Source organism: Micromonas pusilla, assembly GCF_000151265.4.
Source record: "Micromonas pusilla CCMP1545 genomic scaffold MICPUCscaffold_2, whole genome shotgun sequence".
NCBI lineage: Eukaryota > Viridiplantae > Chlorophyta > Mamiellophyceae > Mamiellales > Mamiellaceae > Micromonas > Micromonas pusilla.
In genome coordinates this window covers 785172-801644 of record NW_003315883.1, presented here as the reverse complement: position 1 = coordinate 801644, position 16473 = coordinate 785172, and the positions used below count along the sequence as shown (strand labels likewise).

The window sequence follows — 16473 nt, the reverse complement described above, 5'->3', positions numbered from 1 at the left end:
TCGAAAGTAGTTGTACGTGTACACGTAGCCCTACACGTAGTTGTACAGTACTTTCGTACCTTCGTAACAACTTACTTTCGTACGAAGGTAACAACTTACTTTCGTACCTTCGTACTTTTCTTTCGTACGAAAGTACTTTCGAAAGTACGAAAGTACTTTGTACGAAAGTACTTTCGTACCTTCGTACTTTGAAAGTACTTTCGTACCTTCGAAAGTACTTTCGAAAGTACGAAAGTACCTTCGAAGATTTGATAACTTCGTATGATAGAATATCCTATTTCCGTCCATAAATATGTACTGTATGTGTACGTGTACAGCTGTACAACGTACAAGTACTGTACTGTAGGGCCTACAGTATGGTTTATCTTCGTACGAAGGTATAAACGTGTACACGTACTGTATCTGCCACACTCGTACTGTAGAACTCTCGTAGGCCTCCATAATTTATTAGAATTACGAGCATACGCGAGACACACGTGCGCACGCGTTCCCTGCCCCACATTGGACGTGTGCGCCACGCGTTTGAGATAAAGATCCAGTTCTCGGGTGCAGCCTTCCTCGACGTCTCATTCTCCCGAACCCGACCTCAGACCAGTCGAAACCCGCGTCCTTTCAGCGCTCGGACGCTTTCGGATCCTTCTTCCTGCTAACGAACGGGGGCGATGGCGGACGCGTCTGCGTCTTCCGCCGCACTTAGGGAGACGATCCGACGCGTTCGCGAGCGCGGCGTTGGAGTCCCCCCTGTCCTCGCGACGTTTCTGCTCCGCGCGCACGTCCTCGTCGGGTACGACGTCATGGACGAGAACGAAGAAGTGAGCGAGGAACTCGTCGAGCGTTCCGTCGCCGCGCTGCTCGCGACGACGTCACCGTCGTACGCGACGCTGTCGATGCAGGCGAACGTTGAAGAGACGCGCGTGAACGCGATGCGCGAGATGGCGAGGAAGATTTCGACGCGTGATTCCCGCGCGGCGTCGATGGCGCGCGCGATCGCGCGCGCAGACGTCGAAGACCCGACCGACGATGATGCCCGAGTGGACGATATACACGACGCCGTTTTCAGGTACGTTTGCGTCGCCGGCGGACGCGATGCGACGGAATGTGACGAAGATGAACGCGAGATGATCAAACGCGCGCTCGAGTCTGCGTTCCCGAGAGCGTCCACGCGTTTGTTCTTCTTTGGCGGAAACGAAGACGTGGCTGTTGCCGCGAGATTAAAATCGTTGAAAGAACTCAGTGCCGTAGTCCTGGGCATATGCGTCTTCAACCGCGCGATTCCCGAGCTCGCCGAGGTCGAAACTGGCGGTCTGCGTAGCACGATGGCAGATATCGTGCCTCAATACATCGCGAAGACGACGACGATCGAGGTGGCATTACGAGCAAAGCTCGCGTCTGCAGAGCGTCTGACACGGCAGTACGGTGTGGTCATTGCGCACAACGCGGTGACGCTAACGCCAGAAGACGCTTTAATGATATCGCTAAAAGATGAACACAACAATCGCGCACAGTACTGCAGGTATTTACGCGCGGCGTTAGATGCGCTTGTAATGGGCGTCGCTTCCGTGGAGGAACTTGCGCGCTTGCAATCGAGGGCAGTTGACGAACTGCGTTCGCTCTTATATGGTGGCGGCGAGTACAGAGGTGAATCCCTAGACACTCGTGCGGGGGTTCCGATATCGACCGCATACCCACTTCTCGACTCGATCGGGTGTGCGCAGCTCGCACTCGCGAACGAGGACAACGCCTTGCGAGCGCAAATGGACGTGATCGCCGCGATCGATAAGCACTCCAAACCAACGTTTACAAAGTCGATCACGAGTGACCTTTTACGCGAAGCGTCGCATTTGGCGACACGTGCCCGCGAGGCGCAGATGCGCATGGCGCCACCGCTGCTCGACGCAAACATCGGCCCTCCATCGATGAAGACAGGTCCAGCGGAAGCAGCTGCGAAACGTGCTGGATGTGAAATCGAAATTGGAGGTAGAGTTGCGTCTGAGGGTTTAGACCTCAATGGGTACGACGTATTTGCGCTCGTGAAACGAAACGGTTTACTTCTCCCAGCGGGCGCCTCCAGTGACGGAGCGGTCGTACACTGGATGGGTAAATCTTTCGGGTTTGTGAACGTTGAAGACGCGAGGCAGTTTGCCGCGCAGCCGAGCGCGTTTCTGAAGCGCTGTGAGGACGTCTTAAAAGGATCTCCTGAACTTGTACACATCACACATGCGGCCGCCGGTTTCGGGAAGATTTTCGCAAGTTTAGACATACCGACGATTGTCAACGCGACGCGTGCGACGAGTGACCCCGAATACGACCGCAGTGACCCAGACCTCATGTCCATGCGTGGGTTTCAGTCGTGCGAATTTGCGACTCAAACGTCAGCCCACGCGTATGAGAGCAACATCGATCAAAATTACGAGTGGAATGAATGGGCGCTTCGACGGAAAGTTCTACACGCTGCGAACTTACGAAGGAAGACGACGAAAAGCGCACAAACGTCACTGTCGCACTTTCGCCGAGAAAATGCTACTCAGGTCTGGCGTCCGAAAGAAACACAGGTGCAAACTGCGGTCGCGAAGGCGACAGCAATGCCTCAAAAGAAACGGTTCACACGCGGCATTCGTGGTGCCCCAGACATGAAAATGAACATTATCGAGTTCGATCTCGACCTCGGTCAACCGCATGAGCGTTAGCCTGTTGAGTGAGCTACCTCCGAAGATATATTCAGTGATAGGGTGAGGGCTACATCGTTTATACGTTATGAACTGTAAGTCCATTCTGACGAGTATCTACACAACCTTCGAAGGTAAGTCTGGAAGTACGTGTACATACTTCCTACGAAGGTACGAAAGTACGAAAGTACCTTCGAAGGTACTTTCAACGTACTCGTACCTTTCAAAAGTACGTGTACCGAACGTACAGCGGATTTGTACAACGTTGAAAGTACGCTGCACATGTACTGTACTTCCGGAAGTTGGGCCCTACCTGCCTACCTTCGTATTATTAAATAATGGTATTTCCGGAAGTACGTATCGGTAAGTAGCTAAGTCGGACTCCGCGCCGATGAAAGTCGTTCTTTCAAACGTTTTCGCGGTTTCACGGCGGCCTATCATTTTTTTCTGTTGACCCCACTATCCCCGTCCCTCTCCCCGTGCTCCCCGTGCCCGAATACGATATCTTCGAAGAACAACTATCCAGTAACTATCCCTACTATGGTCGTTGTAGCCCTACCTACTGTACGTGTACGTGTACACGTACTGCTGTACCCTACACAACGTTTACGAAGATATTATCTTCCGAGGTACTTTCGTACCTTCGTACGAAAGTACCTTGCTTCGTACGAAGGTACTTTCGTACTTTCGTACCGACCTTCGTAGAATTTTATCTTCATACTGTACGTTAGTACGTACACGTACACGTGTACTGTAGCCTACGAAGATAGTCTTCGGTGAACAACGACTTTCCGCACGCAGCGCGGCGAGCTCGCCTGCCCTGCGGCGCTGTCAGCTCAGTCGGCAGCTGCTACGGTGGGGGGCACGAGCGTCTAGCCTGCGCAGCGACGAATACGATACGTGAGACTGGTATAAGATATCGGTTCCCCAGACTCGGTTCGCGGGTGTTCGAGGCGGGAGTCGAAACCATGCCGAGCACGTGGGCGCGACTTGTCAACCTCGTCATCCGTCCGCCGCGCGCGGATTATTCCCCGGACGCTTCCCTCCCCGGCGGTTCCTCGAGACGTTTTCGCATCTCCGGCGAAATCTGCAAACGCGTCGACCTCATTCTCGAAACCAGAGGCGCGCGCGACGGAGGCGACGACGACGCGTGCAGACGAATCGACGAGGCGCGTTCGATGCGCGTGCAGTGCTCGCACTACGTCCCGGAGTCCGTTCCACCGAACGCGAAACTCCCCTGTGTCATTTACCTCCACGGCAACAGTGGCTCAAGATGCGACGCTGCGGACGTTGTGTTTAAACTCCTCCCACGTCGTGTAACCGTCTTCGCGCTCGACCTCGGCGGAAGCGGGCTCTCGGACGGCGAGTATGTCACACTAGGTGTGCGCGAGATTCTAGACGTCGACGCGGTCGTGAAGCATCTCAGGGCGCAAGGAAAAACATCGAAGATCGGACTATGGGGACAAAGCATGGGAGCAGTTACCGCGTTATTATATTCGCACCGAGACCCTTCGATCGCGGGCATCGTGCTAGATTCACCGTTTTCGTCACTGGAGACACTCGTCCTCGAGCTCGTGGAGACGTACAACATGCGGAGCAAGTTTATGACAGTGCCTTCATATATGACAAAAATAGCGTACTCGTTCTTGAGGAGCAGCATCAAACGGAGGGCAAAGTTTGACGTGAAAGAACTCGATCCTTTGAAGCTCGCACCGGAGAGCTTCTCCCCTGCGCTCTTCGCACACGGGGTGAATGACGACTTCATATCTCCAAAGCACGGCAAGGCATTACACGAAGCGTACGCAGGGGACAAAGACATTTTCAATTTCGAGGGAGATCACAACAGCGCACGACCGGAAGCGTTTTATGAGAAAGCCGCGGTTTTCTTCAACGCTACGTTGCACGCGAGGGGGCACGATCGCGAAGAGGAGGACGCGTTCACGTTTTCACACACGCGCAGACCTGGTCATGATGCGAGCAACACAGATGCAGGCGCGTTGGGCCGTGTTCATAGCGTGTCGCGTTTGGACTTAATGCCACCAGACCATTCATTTACGGGAGACGACGAGGAGTTTGGGTCACCAACTGTCGCACGGCGCGCGCCAGGTGGTGTATCTTTTGTTGTGCACTCGCCGAAAGGAGCGCGTTCGTCGCTGACAGATTCCCTTGACGATTGCCCTGAGGCCCGCGAAATTTACAAAGTTCCAGACCCTCTAGATTTAGAGGTATTGGTGGCGATGGGATTTGATGAAACTGCTGCATTCGAGGCGCTGAATATAAATAAAGGGGATGTCGAGGCCGCGGTTGAGTCTTTACTCACGTCTGCGCAAACCCGGTCGTGGGTCAGGGACGGGCCTGACGACAACGCCCTGGTGCTCCCCGGGAATCACGCGCTGATAGTGCCTACACTCAACCCCGCGCTGCCGCCAACGATCACGAGTCTCGCGAGGGCGGACAGGGGCTCACAAATTGACGATTTTTGCTTAAGAAGAGTTGCACCAGACGAAAGAGAGAGCGATCGAGAGAGACTATATCGGTTATCTCGCGCGAGCATGCCAGAGGGTCGGCCGAGGGAAGTTGACGCGGACAGTGCACTTGGTAATGGACTGAGCCCCGGCCCGGTGATTCGAGAGCTAAGCGCAGGCGGCGTCAGCTTCGTCGTGAGCTCACCTGCTTCCGATACTAATATGGTTGCCGGATGCGATAAAGAAGCGATGAAAGACGAATCGAAATCGATCGCGCTTTTTCTCGATGTACCTTCACGAGAGGGCAGGGAAGTGGGGATCAAGCAGATATTTGAGGATCAAGCATAGCATAGACGAATAATGATAGAACACGTAAGCGATTTCTAATTTTAAGAATCGCGTCATACGAATCGAGGCGAATTCTGGAATTAGAGGATCCTCGCCTAGTCGCACTGGGAAATCGTCTCTTTACTGTTGTTCTGTGCGCGTCGGACTGTCTCCTGAAAATTGGCGCGCCCTCATTTGTCAATCCAAAATTAAAATGCCTGTCTTGGGACATTTAGGAAACCTTGCCCGTTGTTGATGGACATGAAATAATCAGCGAAAACCAAAGATATTATCGCCATAAGCTTCATGAGGATGTTAAGTGCCGGGCCGCTCGTGTCCTTGAGCGGGTCACCGACTGTGTCACCAACGACCGCGGCTTTGTGACAGTCGCTGCCTTTCCTCTGTCGCACAGAGATCAACACAGGCGACCCCAACTCGTCCCGAATGATCTCGCCCGTGACATTGTCGCGCTTGGGCATGTCGATAAATAAACCACCTTTTTCGACATACTTCTTAGCGTTATCCCATGCCCCGCCGGTGTTCGATGCGGAAATCGCGAGCTGCACGCCGGAAACAAGCCCGCCAGCGAGTAATCCGATGACAGCTTCAACGCCAAAAAACATGCCGGTGGCGATCGGCGACGTCATCACGAGAATCGCAGGGGGAACCATCTCACGTAGGGATGCATCCGTGCTGATCTTGATACAACGAGCATGATCCGGAGGTGCGTGACCGGGGCTGCCTTCCAAAAGACCAGGGATCGTGTCGAACTGACGCTTCACTTCCTTCACCATCTCCATCGCAGCGACACCGACAGATTTCATTGTCATCGCGCTGAACCAATACGGCAGCATAGAACCGATCAAAAGAAACGCGAATACGACCGGATTGAGCATGTTCACTCCATGGTCCAACACAGACGTCCGAGTTACAAACGCCGCGGTCAACGCGAGGGAAACGAGCGCGGCAGAGCCGATAGCGAAACCTTTACCAATGGCCGCCGTCGTGTTCCCTGCGGCGTCGAGAGCGTCTGTCTTCTCCCTCACCGTCTCTGGGAGCTCCGCCATCTCCGCGATTCCTCCGGCGTTATCACATATCGGACCGTACACGTCGATCGCAAGGCACGTGGATAACGTGCCAAGCATTCCGAGAGCGGCGAGGGAGACACCATACATGTCCATGAGCGAAAATGAAGCGAAAACGATCCCAGAGAGTATTCCAGCAGGGACTATCGTCGACTTGTACCCGAGCGCGAGGCCGTAGATGATGTTCGTCGCCGCACCCGTCTCAGTTGAGCGCGCGACTTCACGGACCGGGGAGTAGGAGTGCGACGTGAAATATTCTGTCACGAAACCAATGATCAAACCACCCCAGAGACCGGCAGAGATGCAGCAAAACGCGTGAAATGGTCCATTCGTTACGCACTTAGAGTTCCCGGTTGCATTCGCACAAGACGCCGCAAACGTGCTGCGAGCGCCTAGGTAAAACGTCGAAGGCAAAAACGTCGCGCAGATGGGGTACATCACGACCGTCATGCCAATTGTCGTCAGAGCGAGTTGGGTTTTGAGAACCTCCTCGATTTCCGCTTCGTTTCGGACTGGTTTCAGATCCGTTGCGACAAAAGATACCGCTGCGCACACGAGAATACCGACTGCGGAGATGTACAAAGGGAAAATTAGCGTATCCCATCCCGCAGACACGAGATCATGAGATTGTGCCGCGATAACGAGCGCGGCGCAAGTCGCCTCCGCGAAGGACCCAAAAAGGTCAGATCCCATGCCCGCGACATCGCCGACATTGTCCCCAACATTGTCCGCGATTGTCGCTGGGTTCCTGGGATCATCCTCTGGTATACCAGCGACAACCTTCCCGGCAAGATCGGCGCCAACATCCGCGGCTTTCGTGTAGATGCCTCCGCCAACCCTGCCGAACATTGCGATCGCGGAGCCGCCGAGGCCAAAGCCGGCGACGCACTCGAAAAGTTTGATTGCCTCCGACGCAACATCGAACACAGTGACATACATGCATATGAGGAAATATAACACGAGGATACCCAATCCGCTGAGCGCGAATCCCATTACGGCGCCGCCTCGAAATGCAACATTAAAACTTTCCTTCCACGCCACTGCATCTGGGGAAAGCGTCGCGGTCATCGTGCAGCGCGCATTTGTGAACACCGCGATCATCATGCCTATGTACCCGGAGATCATCGACGTGACGCCTCCTACGACGAATGAAAACTTGACGCACATCCCGTACTCCGCTGTGAGGAAGGCCTTTGCGCCCGTCTGTATGTCGCGGTAGATCTGGCGGAGCTTCTGATACGAGTCCGCGTCACCGCCTTCGCCAGCTTCCGCTTTTTCCATTCGCCGCAGGAGGATCTCTTCGTCGACGGGAGAGTTGCGAAAAAGGGAAATCTTGTTCACCTGTGCGGATTATGCGCGCGGAGGGGTCACGGGTCAGAGGGAGAGGTTGCGGTGGATCCGGTGGCGGAGCACGAAGCTGATAAAAACGACCACGTCGAGGCGACGCGACAGGTGGCGCGGGAAAACGCGCCTTCTTGTAGAGGAAATACGAGAGGATGATCCCCACAAAGGCAGGGAAGACGATGAGAAGCGACCCCATGATGTCAGCCAGGACGTCTTCGACCATTCACGCGGCTGCGAGAAAGCCTTGCTCTGACAGACTGGTTTACGGCTAGTCGCGAGCGAACGGTTGGCAGTCTGTGATGAAATCACAGCCCCATGTTTGTCTGTGTCGTCTCTGGACGAAGTAGGCTCTACTCACAACGTTGTACATGTACGTGTACACGTACTGTACTGTACACGTACGTGTACGTGAACAACTATGAAGGCCCTGTTGTATTTTACTAGCTATTATCTAGCTAGCTACGAAGGTACGAAAGTACTTTCGTAGATAGGTACAGTAGTACAACGTACTGTAGCACGAAAGTACAAGGGCACACTCGACTAAAATTAAATTATTGCTAGGAGATAATACATGTACAAGTTGTACACGTGTGTAGATCTGATTACAAAAAGACTGAGCTCTAACCCATCCGGGTAAAACATGTGATCTAGAAGCGAGCTGTACACGTTGTACACGTACACGTACACGTGTACACGCACAGCAAGATTTCTAGACTAAAAAGTCCATTTTCCTGAAATAAAACTACAGTACAGTAGTTGTACACGTACAACTACACGTACGTGTACTGGACGTAGCTAGCTTACACAATGATATGATACGGAGACTTGAAATAACACACACACAATGATACAGTGATACATTCTACGAAGGTAACTTTCTAAACCTTCGAAGGAACTCCCGTAGGACTCACGAACCTACACGTACGAGCCCACCCAGGGCCAGATGATGTTGGCAGTATCTAACGATTCTTTCACGCCTACCAGCTGACAATAGCGATATCTAACATTTACCGTGTTGAGTGACCAGACTGGAAGAAGTGGCAGTCCCCGATTGCTTTCAGTGCACATGTTTCCAGCCGACCAAGAAATAGACAGGTGACCTGATGGTAACTTCACGGCACCCTTTTCTGACCACTTCGTTTCTTCAGAAAGTCCACGAGAGGACCCGAAGACGAAATCTGGAAATTAGTCGCTGGGTGGTCCTCACGGTGAGAATCCTACTTGTTTCACTCCAGCATGAACGTTCGTGTTTCTTCTGATCTAGTCTTCGTCTTTCAGTTTTCTACATTTGACTTCTGCTAGCAGCAGTTCATATTTTATTCAGCAGCAGCTCAACATGCTGCGAGCTCTGAGTGTCTCGACTCGTGCTTTACAGCCTCCACTGGATGTAGGATAAATGACGTTCATTAATGATACTGCCACGTGCACCGACTTTCTCTCCACAAACGTTTTGTATCTACAGTTTGTATGATATCATTATCTTCTGTACCAGACTTCTCGATTCGATGTGCCGTTGCCTCACAACGGAAGTTCTACAAGTGACAAGAGAGACATTGCAGAATTGCGATCGACGTTCAAAATCCACCGGTGGTATACAGATTTTTATCACAAGAAGCAAAGTGAGGTGGCCAGGATCTTGAGGTATTTCACCTTGATATTCCCATCATTTTGCTGCCGCTTCTTGTTCACGTGTTGCTATATAAATTTGGCGTGCAGGTATCGCATAGAATTGCTGAAAGATCGTGTCATCTGCTGCGACAGTGTGATCTGTAGCTCTGTTGAGATTCGGACACTGATCAGGAATATTCAAGTTGACTACTGGTTGGGCGGATATGGTGTTTAGTTTTCCTGTTCAAAGCTGCTGCTAAGCTTAACTCGTCCCTCCGTGTTCGCTGGCTCTGCGCACAGGAAAGTAGAAGGGCGTAGTCTGGTACTTCGTTTAAAGTGTGCAAGGCTTGCTTCTGAAAATCAGAGGCAGCTGAATTTCGCTGAAACGCTGAGTTCCAGACTACGATATATTGACGAGCTAGAAACCATAACTGGTGAAGTTAAGGGTCTGCTCTGCAAGGTGTGTGCTCGTTAACATTTATTATTAGGAATCTCATTGCTATGTGTTAGTAGGACGAAAGCTGTGATTATATATGGCATCTTCGGCGGCTGGATCATTGTTTTTTGTTTGTTGACAACCGTAAGAATTATTCAGAGTATACAGGTCTTTCACTCAAATGTAAACAGCTTCGTGGGCGCATACTTTCGGCAGTGAGATCACACATCGCTGCTACTGTACTCGATAGCGTCAGAGAAGCTAAGCAAAGTCACATCGATTCAGAAAATGCAACATGTAGAACTCATCAAGAGCATGGGGTTCAAGGAAGTTCTTTTTTTAATGCTGCATTTTATGTAAATTTCTGCTCTGCAATGGCTAGCCTGAAGCCTATTTTGGGCGAGCTTTATGCGCAAGCACAGAGTCGAAGAAGCACTAACTGGAGAGAGGCCTTTGCACAAGTATTAATTGATTGTCATTCGAACTACTGCAACCAGAGGTTTTCCCTTGTTTCAGAGGTGTTTCAAAACCAGCTTCTGGTCAGTAGCTGTTTAAGGACTAACCATGAATATATGCTCTTCTTTCGAAGCGAATACTAAGCGCCGTTCACTGCAGGAACATTTTAAGGGACGGTCACTTCTAGTCTTTGTGCACATTGGCTTCACATACCTTTTACAGGTTAAAACAAAATCTGATTCATATTATTATTTTTTGCTAAACCACTCTTTTCTTCTAGATTTGTCAAGCTGAGCTAGAGCTTTCCGAGAAATCTTTCCCTTTGACAAATGACGCTTCCCTCACCACCTTATTGTTAGAGCCTCTCGGGCAATTATTACTAGATGTTGTCCGACCTCAGTACATCATGTGGACCGACATGTTCACCATTGCAGAATTTGTTGACTTGATCAAGTGCAAGGTAAATTTCTTCCTTTTTAAAAATATGCTGCAGGGTTTGTTATGCTCTTGGCTTCTTGTTTTGAAAATGTTCTCTGTCACTCACTTTTACTTCAGGTTATGGAAGAACAGCTAGACAAGTATGGGAAGACTGGTTCACTATTGCAGCCTTTTGTTGCTGTCCTACTTGCCGATGTCCGGGAGCGACTGATATTCCGTGCACAGACTTTTCTTCGTGATAATGTGAGTAATTACTGTCCCTCTGCTACTGATCTCGATTATCCCAGCAAACTGGAGTTACCTCCGTCATCTGAGAGTAGCACACCAGACGTGAGTACAAGTTTTCCACCAGACTACAGATCTTCTGGTGAAAAAGTTATCTACTGTGGGGTCTCGGAAAAGTCGACTGAAAAATGTTTTCATGATGGATTTCCTCCCTTGTTTCACACATTGACGTGCCTTACGACACTAAACCGCTGTTTGGAAGCCCGAACATTTTCTGGCATTGCTCAAGAAGCCGTCCATATTTGCTGTGGATCCATCAAGGGTGCTAGTCACTCAATTCATAATCAGGTAGGTTTTACGGATGGGCAGCTGTTCTTGATAAAGCACCTTCTCTTGCTGCGTGAGCAAATTGCAACATTTGAGCCTGACCTCACCGCTAACGCAGTTTATGCGAGAAATCTCAATTTTTCGCATCTGCGGGGGCATGTTCAACGCATTATAGCAGGCGAAACAAGTGTTGGATCCAGGGAACCTGGTGCGAGTGATTTACTGACACTAGCTGTCCAAGGCCTTCCCCGTTTAGTAGAAACAGCAGTTGACAGCCGCATAGAGCTTGAGCAGCTTTTAAAGGTCGCATGTGAAGATTACATTATGTTTGTTACTAGGCAGATTGTCGAACCTATGCTGTCATTCATCACAAAGATAACAGCTATTCGTGTGTCGGGCATTATGACTGAAGAGGCACCAGTCCGTCAGACAGCATTTGCGACACCTGACAGAATTCGTGATATTGTGGTTACTGTCAACAAAACACTTCATAGCACATTACCAAAGCACATACAGAAAATGCGCATCTACCTTGCGGGCTCAGTCTCTAGAGAAACAATCCTGAACCCTATCAAGAGTAATATCTCTGAAGCTCATGCTCAATTTGCTGCGATATTATATTCTGAATACGAACCAGAACTTCTTAACAAAATTAAGCTGCAGTCACCTTCTGATCTTGTGAAGTCTATGAACGATATGCCAAGTTGAGACGAACGCATCTTCAACAGCTGGGTAAACTTTATGGTGGTGTATATACTATTCGAACTAAAGTGAAAAAATCTTACAGGGGGATAGACTGTGGAAGTGGCAATTTGAGAAGTTGTGCAGTGCAACGCACTGGAATAATCTTCCTGCTAAATCATTCTCCACGCGCATCAGCATTCCTCTCAGGATCAAAGGTAAGAATGGAACCGAACAGAAAGTGCTGCATGATAGGGAATCTGGATAGACATTCAGCCTGAAAATGCACATGATAGTGGCAGAGGTCACACATCCATGTACTCAGCCCACCAAATACATACGACAAAGACCGTCGTTTATCTTTTCCCAGCTCAACACGCTGCTTATGTCGTTCAGCGTTGGCGATGTCTCACGAAGGAGTCCACACTTAACCTGGGCAGCAGAATTTAGAAACCACTTGAGAATATCCGGCACAAGAAGAAAACCTTTTTGATATAACTTATGCATGAAAAATACAAATACTCGTGCTTCTTCGACTTGAGCAGACCATCATCATGAACTGAGCACGGCATGATGACGTCCTGGTGTACTAATTGTGACGCACCCCTGCAAATAAAATGCTGCTACAAACTAAAGAAGAATATTGATCTTTTTGCACGCACCAATAAAATGAAAGAAAATAATAGTCGTCTAGACCCCAAACTCCATGCGATCCGGCTGGTTCAAGCCTGCAATTGGTAAATAAACCCCATCCTTATACATACCTCGAGAGTTCATATTATTTTATTTACCGATAAAGTGTTTGCAGTCTCCGTGTGACTGAAACATATTTTGAAAACACTCTTGTCACTATTGCCTCGTGGTCAGCTACACCAACTACACCTATCTGCGAGAGACAAAGAAGAAATGCAACAAAAAAGTTTTCGTGCCCAGTCCCATAGTCTATTCGTGTTGCATTACCAAAGCTAGTAATATGCATGACAGTGAGTGTCAGTTGTCAACTTCTTCAAGCAAGTTCTTCAAGCACGCTTACCTGTTACAAAAATATGGCAACAGCTCAATTATAGCTCCCGTCACGGAGAGTCAGAGATTTTTTTTCAGATCAATATAATATTGTCTCGTTTTTATTCAGGGATTGTGTACCAAAAAAATGATTGCATGTCGCTTACATGATTTTGCTTAGGTAAAATATCGCCAAGAAGGTCTAAAAAAAAGATTGTCGGAACAGAAAATTTCAATGTTTGGAACAACCATTCCGCACCTCCAGCTGAAGATACCATCTGTTCATGCCAGTCCCTATACATCACATTGCCGTATCTCATAAGATCTCCAGTTGGTGGACAGCGCCGCACTGTATTTTCAAGACATGAAAGAGCCTTTAAAAGACGCTGTAGGAGTGGTGAAATAAAAATCTCTTCCGATAGTTTCAACCCTCGAACTGATGCGTTCAACTCCTTCAAACAATGAAAACTCTCGGTCAAGGTCGAGAAATTACACTGCAAGTCACTGGCGCGAACCTTTGTGAAAGAGACGAAGCTTGCCAATGTTTTAGTCCTGGCAAACGAGCGCACGTCGCCGAGAGACTTTATAGCCCGAACAGGGATAGTGAAATACATCTGGATTGCCTTGACTAGAAAGCAGGCAAGTGCAGAGCTACCATATATGACGTTACTTGCTCAGCTGACGTGCACGTTTTCTCGTTCTATGTGTCCTTTCACTGAGCACAGTTGCAAGTTTTATCGACCAGCTTAATTTAAAAAAAAATCCAGATACAGTACGCTATCATCTTCGGAGCTACACGTACACATAGCCCTACGTGTACGTGTACACGTACTGTACAGTACTTTGAAAGTACCTTCGAAGGTAATTCCGGAAGTAAGTACGTGTACACGTGTACAACTACAGTGTACACGTACTCACCTTCGAACGTTCGCGATGGTAAAGTACTCTCGGAGTGCTTTCGAAAGTACTAGCCCTAAATGGAAGTATTCTACCCGCAGAGTTCCATCCACCGGATCGGCAGGTTTCCTTCGACCCAAACTGAAGTTAAATATGAATATCTATTTCCGTACGAAGGTATCTTCATAAAAGTTCGTATGTATCTACGAAGGTATAGATACCTTCCTTTATCAACAAAATTATAATCAGCGATTAATATGCCACTGCTCGACAACTACTCTAATTATTCAAGTCTGCATTCATGATACGAGCATGCCGTCTCACCTCGGTAAATACACGGTCATTGTGAAAAATTGCATACTTGTCCACGGGAAGAGCCACACTTTGCAGGTCCAAATGATGCCAAGTCCAGAACAAGCCTCCTATTTGTTAGAAAATAACAATTCAGAAATTTAACGTGACACTGGTGTATTAGAGTATGAAATGTCACCTGCAATTGCGTATTCATTTTCGTTGTCGAGCTCAACCTGCTTAAAAATGCTGCGGTAAAATTCAGCCACCGCAACTGAACGGGGGGCTCGCTCTGCTGTGGTTGCGAATCGCGACCCAACTTGGTCAACAGCAGACAGCTGTCCATTTCCTGTTGTGCCGAATTCTTCTAGCAAGAAAGGCTTGCCTAAAATAGCGCGTGAATCCGACTTATGCTTGACCAACCACGTCTCTGAGAAGCTTGCAGGCAGGCCAAGGGTAAATACTCCCCAGTTGTCCGGCCACAGGTGCGCCACTGCAAAATCAATCTCTGGTATGGCATGATTTGCAACAAAGTCCTGGCCAGTAGTCAATGACCACACTTCTGGATTGGCATCAACACTACCTCCTGATCCTATAGAGTAGAAACCTTCTTCTCCAGTCGAAAGAAGGTGAGTTCTGTCTAAGAACTTCACGAAGTGTGCCATCTCCTCTAGCCAGTCTTGTAACTCCTCAGGACAGTTACGACATCTTGGCTCGTTTATCAACTCCCATGCCATAATTGATTTGTCATGCCGATACCTAACACCGGTATAAGTGTTGATGCGTTCGAGTATCCTCTGAATATTGTTTTTGTACATCATTTTGCATTTGCTATTCGAAAAGAAATCATTTTTAGTTCGGGCGCGTGACCCTGCCCAATCAAGATATTGTGCAACGCCACCGTTGTACTCCCAATAGTCCGTAAAAACAAGGATAAGCTTGATATCGCGCAGAGAAGCCTGCTGAATTACCCAATCTAATCCCTGAAACAAAGGCTCGTAATATTCTCCCGGTGCTACTTGAAAAGATTGATTCTCGCCAACGCTGTAGGCCCGAGATGTAACGCCGAAGCACAACTCCAGCCGCTGGTGGTTGAAGGTTGGGCTTGAACAAGAAGATTATGAAAGAGGAAAAACAGCATCACCTTACCACGTACGTACAGTGTTGAATCCCGCAGCAACAGCAGCATCAAACATATCAGTAACTTGCCGTCGCCCGGAGCAGGAATAGTTGAACGCAAATGAACCGACAGGTATTTGTGCTGCCTGTTCAATTAGAGTGTCTGTTGGCGAGGATATTGCATAGAAGAAGTGAGTACTCGAGAGAAGACATTCTAACAAAAACTAAAAACAACCGAAAAAGAGCTCACATGTATTCCAGCCAATGGCGGGAAAAAATCGTCGACCAAGGGCGAAGCATGAACCGTTCACGCTCACGAAGCGCTCGGCTGACTCCGAACCGTTTTCTGTCGACCTGGGTCGTCGCACTTCTTCACCCCCTTGCCTTCGTTCCCACGGTTGCACGGTAAGTTGAAACTTCGTAGCTCTTAATTTCGCAGAATGAAGAGCCACAGAAGTACTTAAATTAGCTACGTCAATAAGATTTATCTTCGAAAATTGATATTCCTCGTCGAGCGCCTCTGTAGTCAAGGAACCGAAGACTGCGATCATAAAAAGAGGAAGCAAAACAAAAAGCGACGGCTGGGATCGATTTGACCACCACATGATTAAGAGCGACGAGGATGGCATGCCCTGCTCGAAATAAAGGGTGTCGTAATCGTTCTGTTAGTTCGCGATGATGGGACGTCGGGTAAATCACTCCTCTGCAGACGTGTTTTTGTGCCTACTTAACGGAAAACGCTTTTTCAACCTTTTCGACACTCGGTGTTATCCGAGCCGGATAGCCGGAGGTTTCTAGGGCTAGCTCCACGTACACGTACAGTACGTGTACGTGTACAACTGTACATACGTACACGTAGGGCTACAGTACACGTGTACGGTTTATTATGAAGGTACAGAAGTACGGAAGTACTTCCGGAAGTACCTTCGTGTCTATCCATCTATGTGTATCGTGTTGTACACGTGTAGCAGTCGTGTACGAAGGTAGACTACAGTATCTAGCTACATGTAGCTAGCTAGCTAGCTACTACGAAAGTACCTTCGAAGCTTTCGTAGCTAGCTAGCTAGCTAGCTAGCTAGAATGCTATCTACGAATGAAGGTAGCTC

General features: G+C 49.1%; 7 protein-coding genes across 7 annotated transcripts; 3 read left to right on the top strand and 4 right to left on the bottom strand.

The window, feature by feature from the left end:
• Positions 1–30: 30 nt before the first annotated feature.
• On the bottom strand, positions 31–441 carry MICPUCDRAFT_55274 (uncharacterized protein; the record flags this gene model as incomplete). Its single annotated transcript, XM_003055921.1, has 1 exon — positions 31–441. The coding sequence occupies one exon, from the start codon at positions 439–441 to the stop codon at positions 31–33; it is 411 nt and encodes a 136-aa protein (XP_003055967.1).
• Positions 442–662: 221 nt separating this feature from the next.
• On the top strand, positions 663–2687 carry MICPUCDRAFT_55273 (uncharacterized protein; the record flags this gene model as incomplete). The annotated part of the gene is made up of 1 exon (XM_003056314.1): positions 663–2687. One exon carries the CDS (start codon positions 663–665, stop codon positions 2685–2687), a length of 2025 nt encoding a protein of 674 aa, XP_003056360.1.
• Positions 2688–3476: 789 nt separating this feature from the next.
• Positions 3477–4555, top strand: MICPUCDRAFT_24751 (uncharacterized protein; the record flags this gene model as incomplete). Its single annotated transcript, XM_003056313.1, has 1 exon — positions 3477–4555. A coding segment is annotated over exon 1 (921 nt), but the record flags the coding sequence as incomplete, so codon positions are not given.
• A 280-nt stretch (positions 4556–4835) lies between these two features.
• MICPUCDRAFT_45236 (H+-translocating pyrophosphatase family) lies at positions 4836–8170 on the bottom strand. Its single transcript, XM_003055920.1, has 2 exons — positions 8015–8170; positions 4836–7884 (listed from the first exon to the last, which is right to left on the bottom strand). The coding sequence occupies exons 1-2, from the start codon at positions 8108–8110 to the stop codon at positions 5668–5670; spliced, it is 2313 nt and encodes a 770-aa protein (XP_003055966.1). The 5' UTR covers positions 8111–8170; the 3' UTR covers positions 4836–5667.
• A 593-nt stretch (positions 8171–8763) lies between these two features.
• MICPUCDRAFT_64293 (uncharacterized protein) lies at positions 8764–12085 on the top strand (the record flags this gene model as incomplete). Its single annotated transcript, XM_003056312.1, has 10 exons — positions 8764–8982; positions 9036–9095; positions 9166–9274; positions 9380–9528; positions 9604–9708; positions 9796–9955; positions 10009–10470; positions 10547–10609; positions 10668–10847; positions 10943–12085. The coding sequence occupies exons 1-10, from the start codon at positions 8954–8956 to the stop codon at positions 12083–12085; spliced, it is 2460 nt and encodes an 819-aa protein (XP_003056358.1). The 5' UTR covers positions 8764–8953.
• A 151-nt stretch (positions 12086–12236) lies between these two features.
• MICPUCDRAFT_14321 (uncharacterized protein) lies at positions 12237–13674 on the bottom strand (the record flags this gene model as incomplete). Its single annotated transcript, XM_003055919.1, has 8 exons — positions 12237–12335; positions 12389–12490; positions 12544–12664; positions 12721–12786; positions 12850–13023; positions 13092–13114; positions 13285–13512; positions 13576–13674. 8 exons carry the CDS (start codon positions 13672–13674, stop codon positions 12237–12239), a joined length of 912 nt encoding a protein of 303 aa, XP_003055965.1.
• A 735-nt stretch (positions 13675–14409) lies between these two features.
• On the bottom strand, positions 14410–16062 carry MICPUCDRAFT_31367 (glycoside hydrolase family 5 protein; the record flags this gene model as incomplete). The annotated part of the gene is made up of 3 exons (XM_003055918.1): positions 15618–16062; positions 15398–15530; positions 14410–15301 (listed from the first exon to the last, which is right to left on the bottom strand). Exons 1-3 carry the CDS (start codon positions 15994–15996, stop codon positions 14410–14412), a joined length of 1404 nt encoding a protein of 467 aa, XP_003055964.1. The 5' UTR covers positions 15997–16062.
• Between the last annotated feature and the right edge of the window lie 411 nt (positions 16063–16473).

Bases quoted from the DNA above. Each gene is read 5' to 3' on its own strand.
- MICPUCDRAFT_45236 (XM_003055920.1), bottom strand. From the start codon at position 8,110: ATGGTCGAAGACGTCCTGGCTGACATCATGGGGTCGCTTCTCATCGTC. The intron at 7,885-8,014 runs GCGCGTTTTCCC...TAATCCGCACAG, and splicing joins CGTATTTCCTCTACAAGAAG to GTGAACAAGATTTCCCTTTT.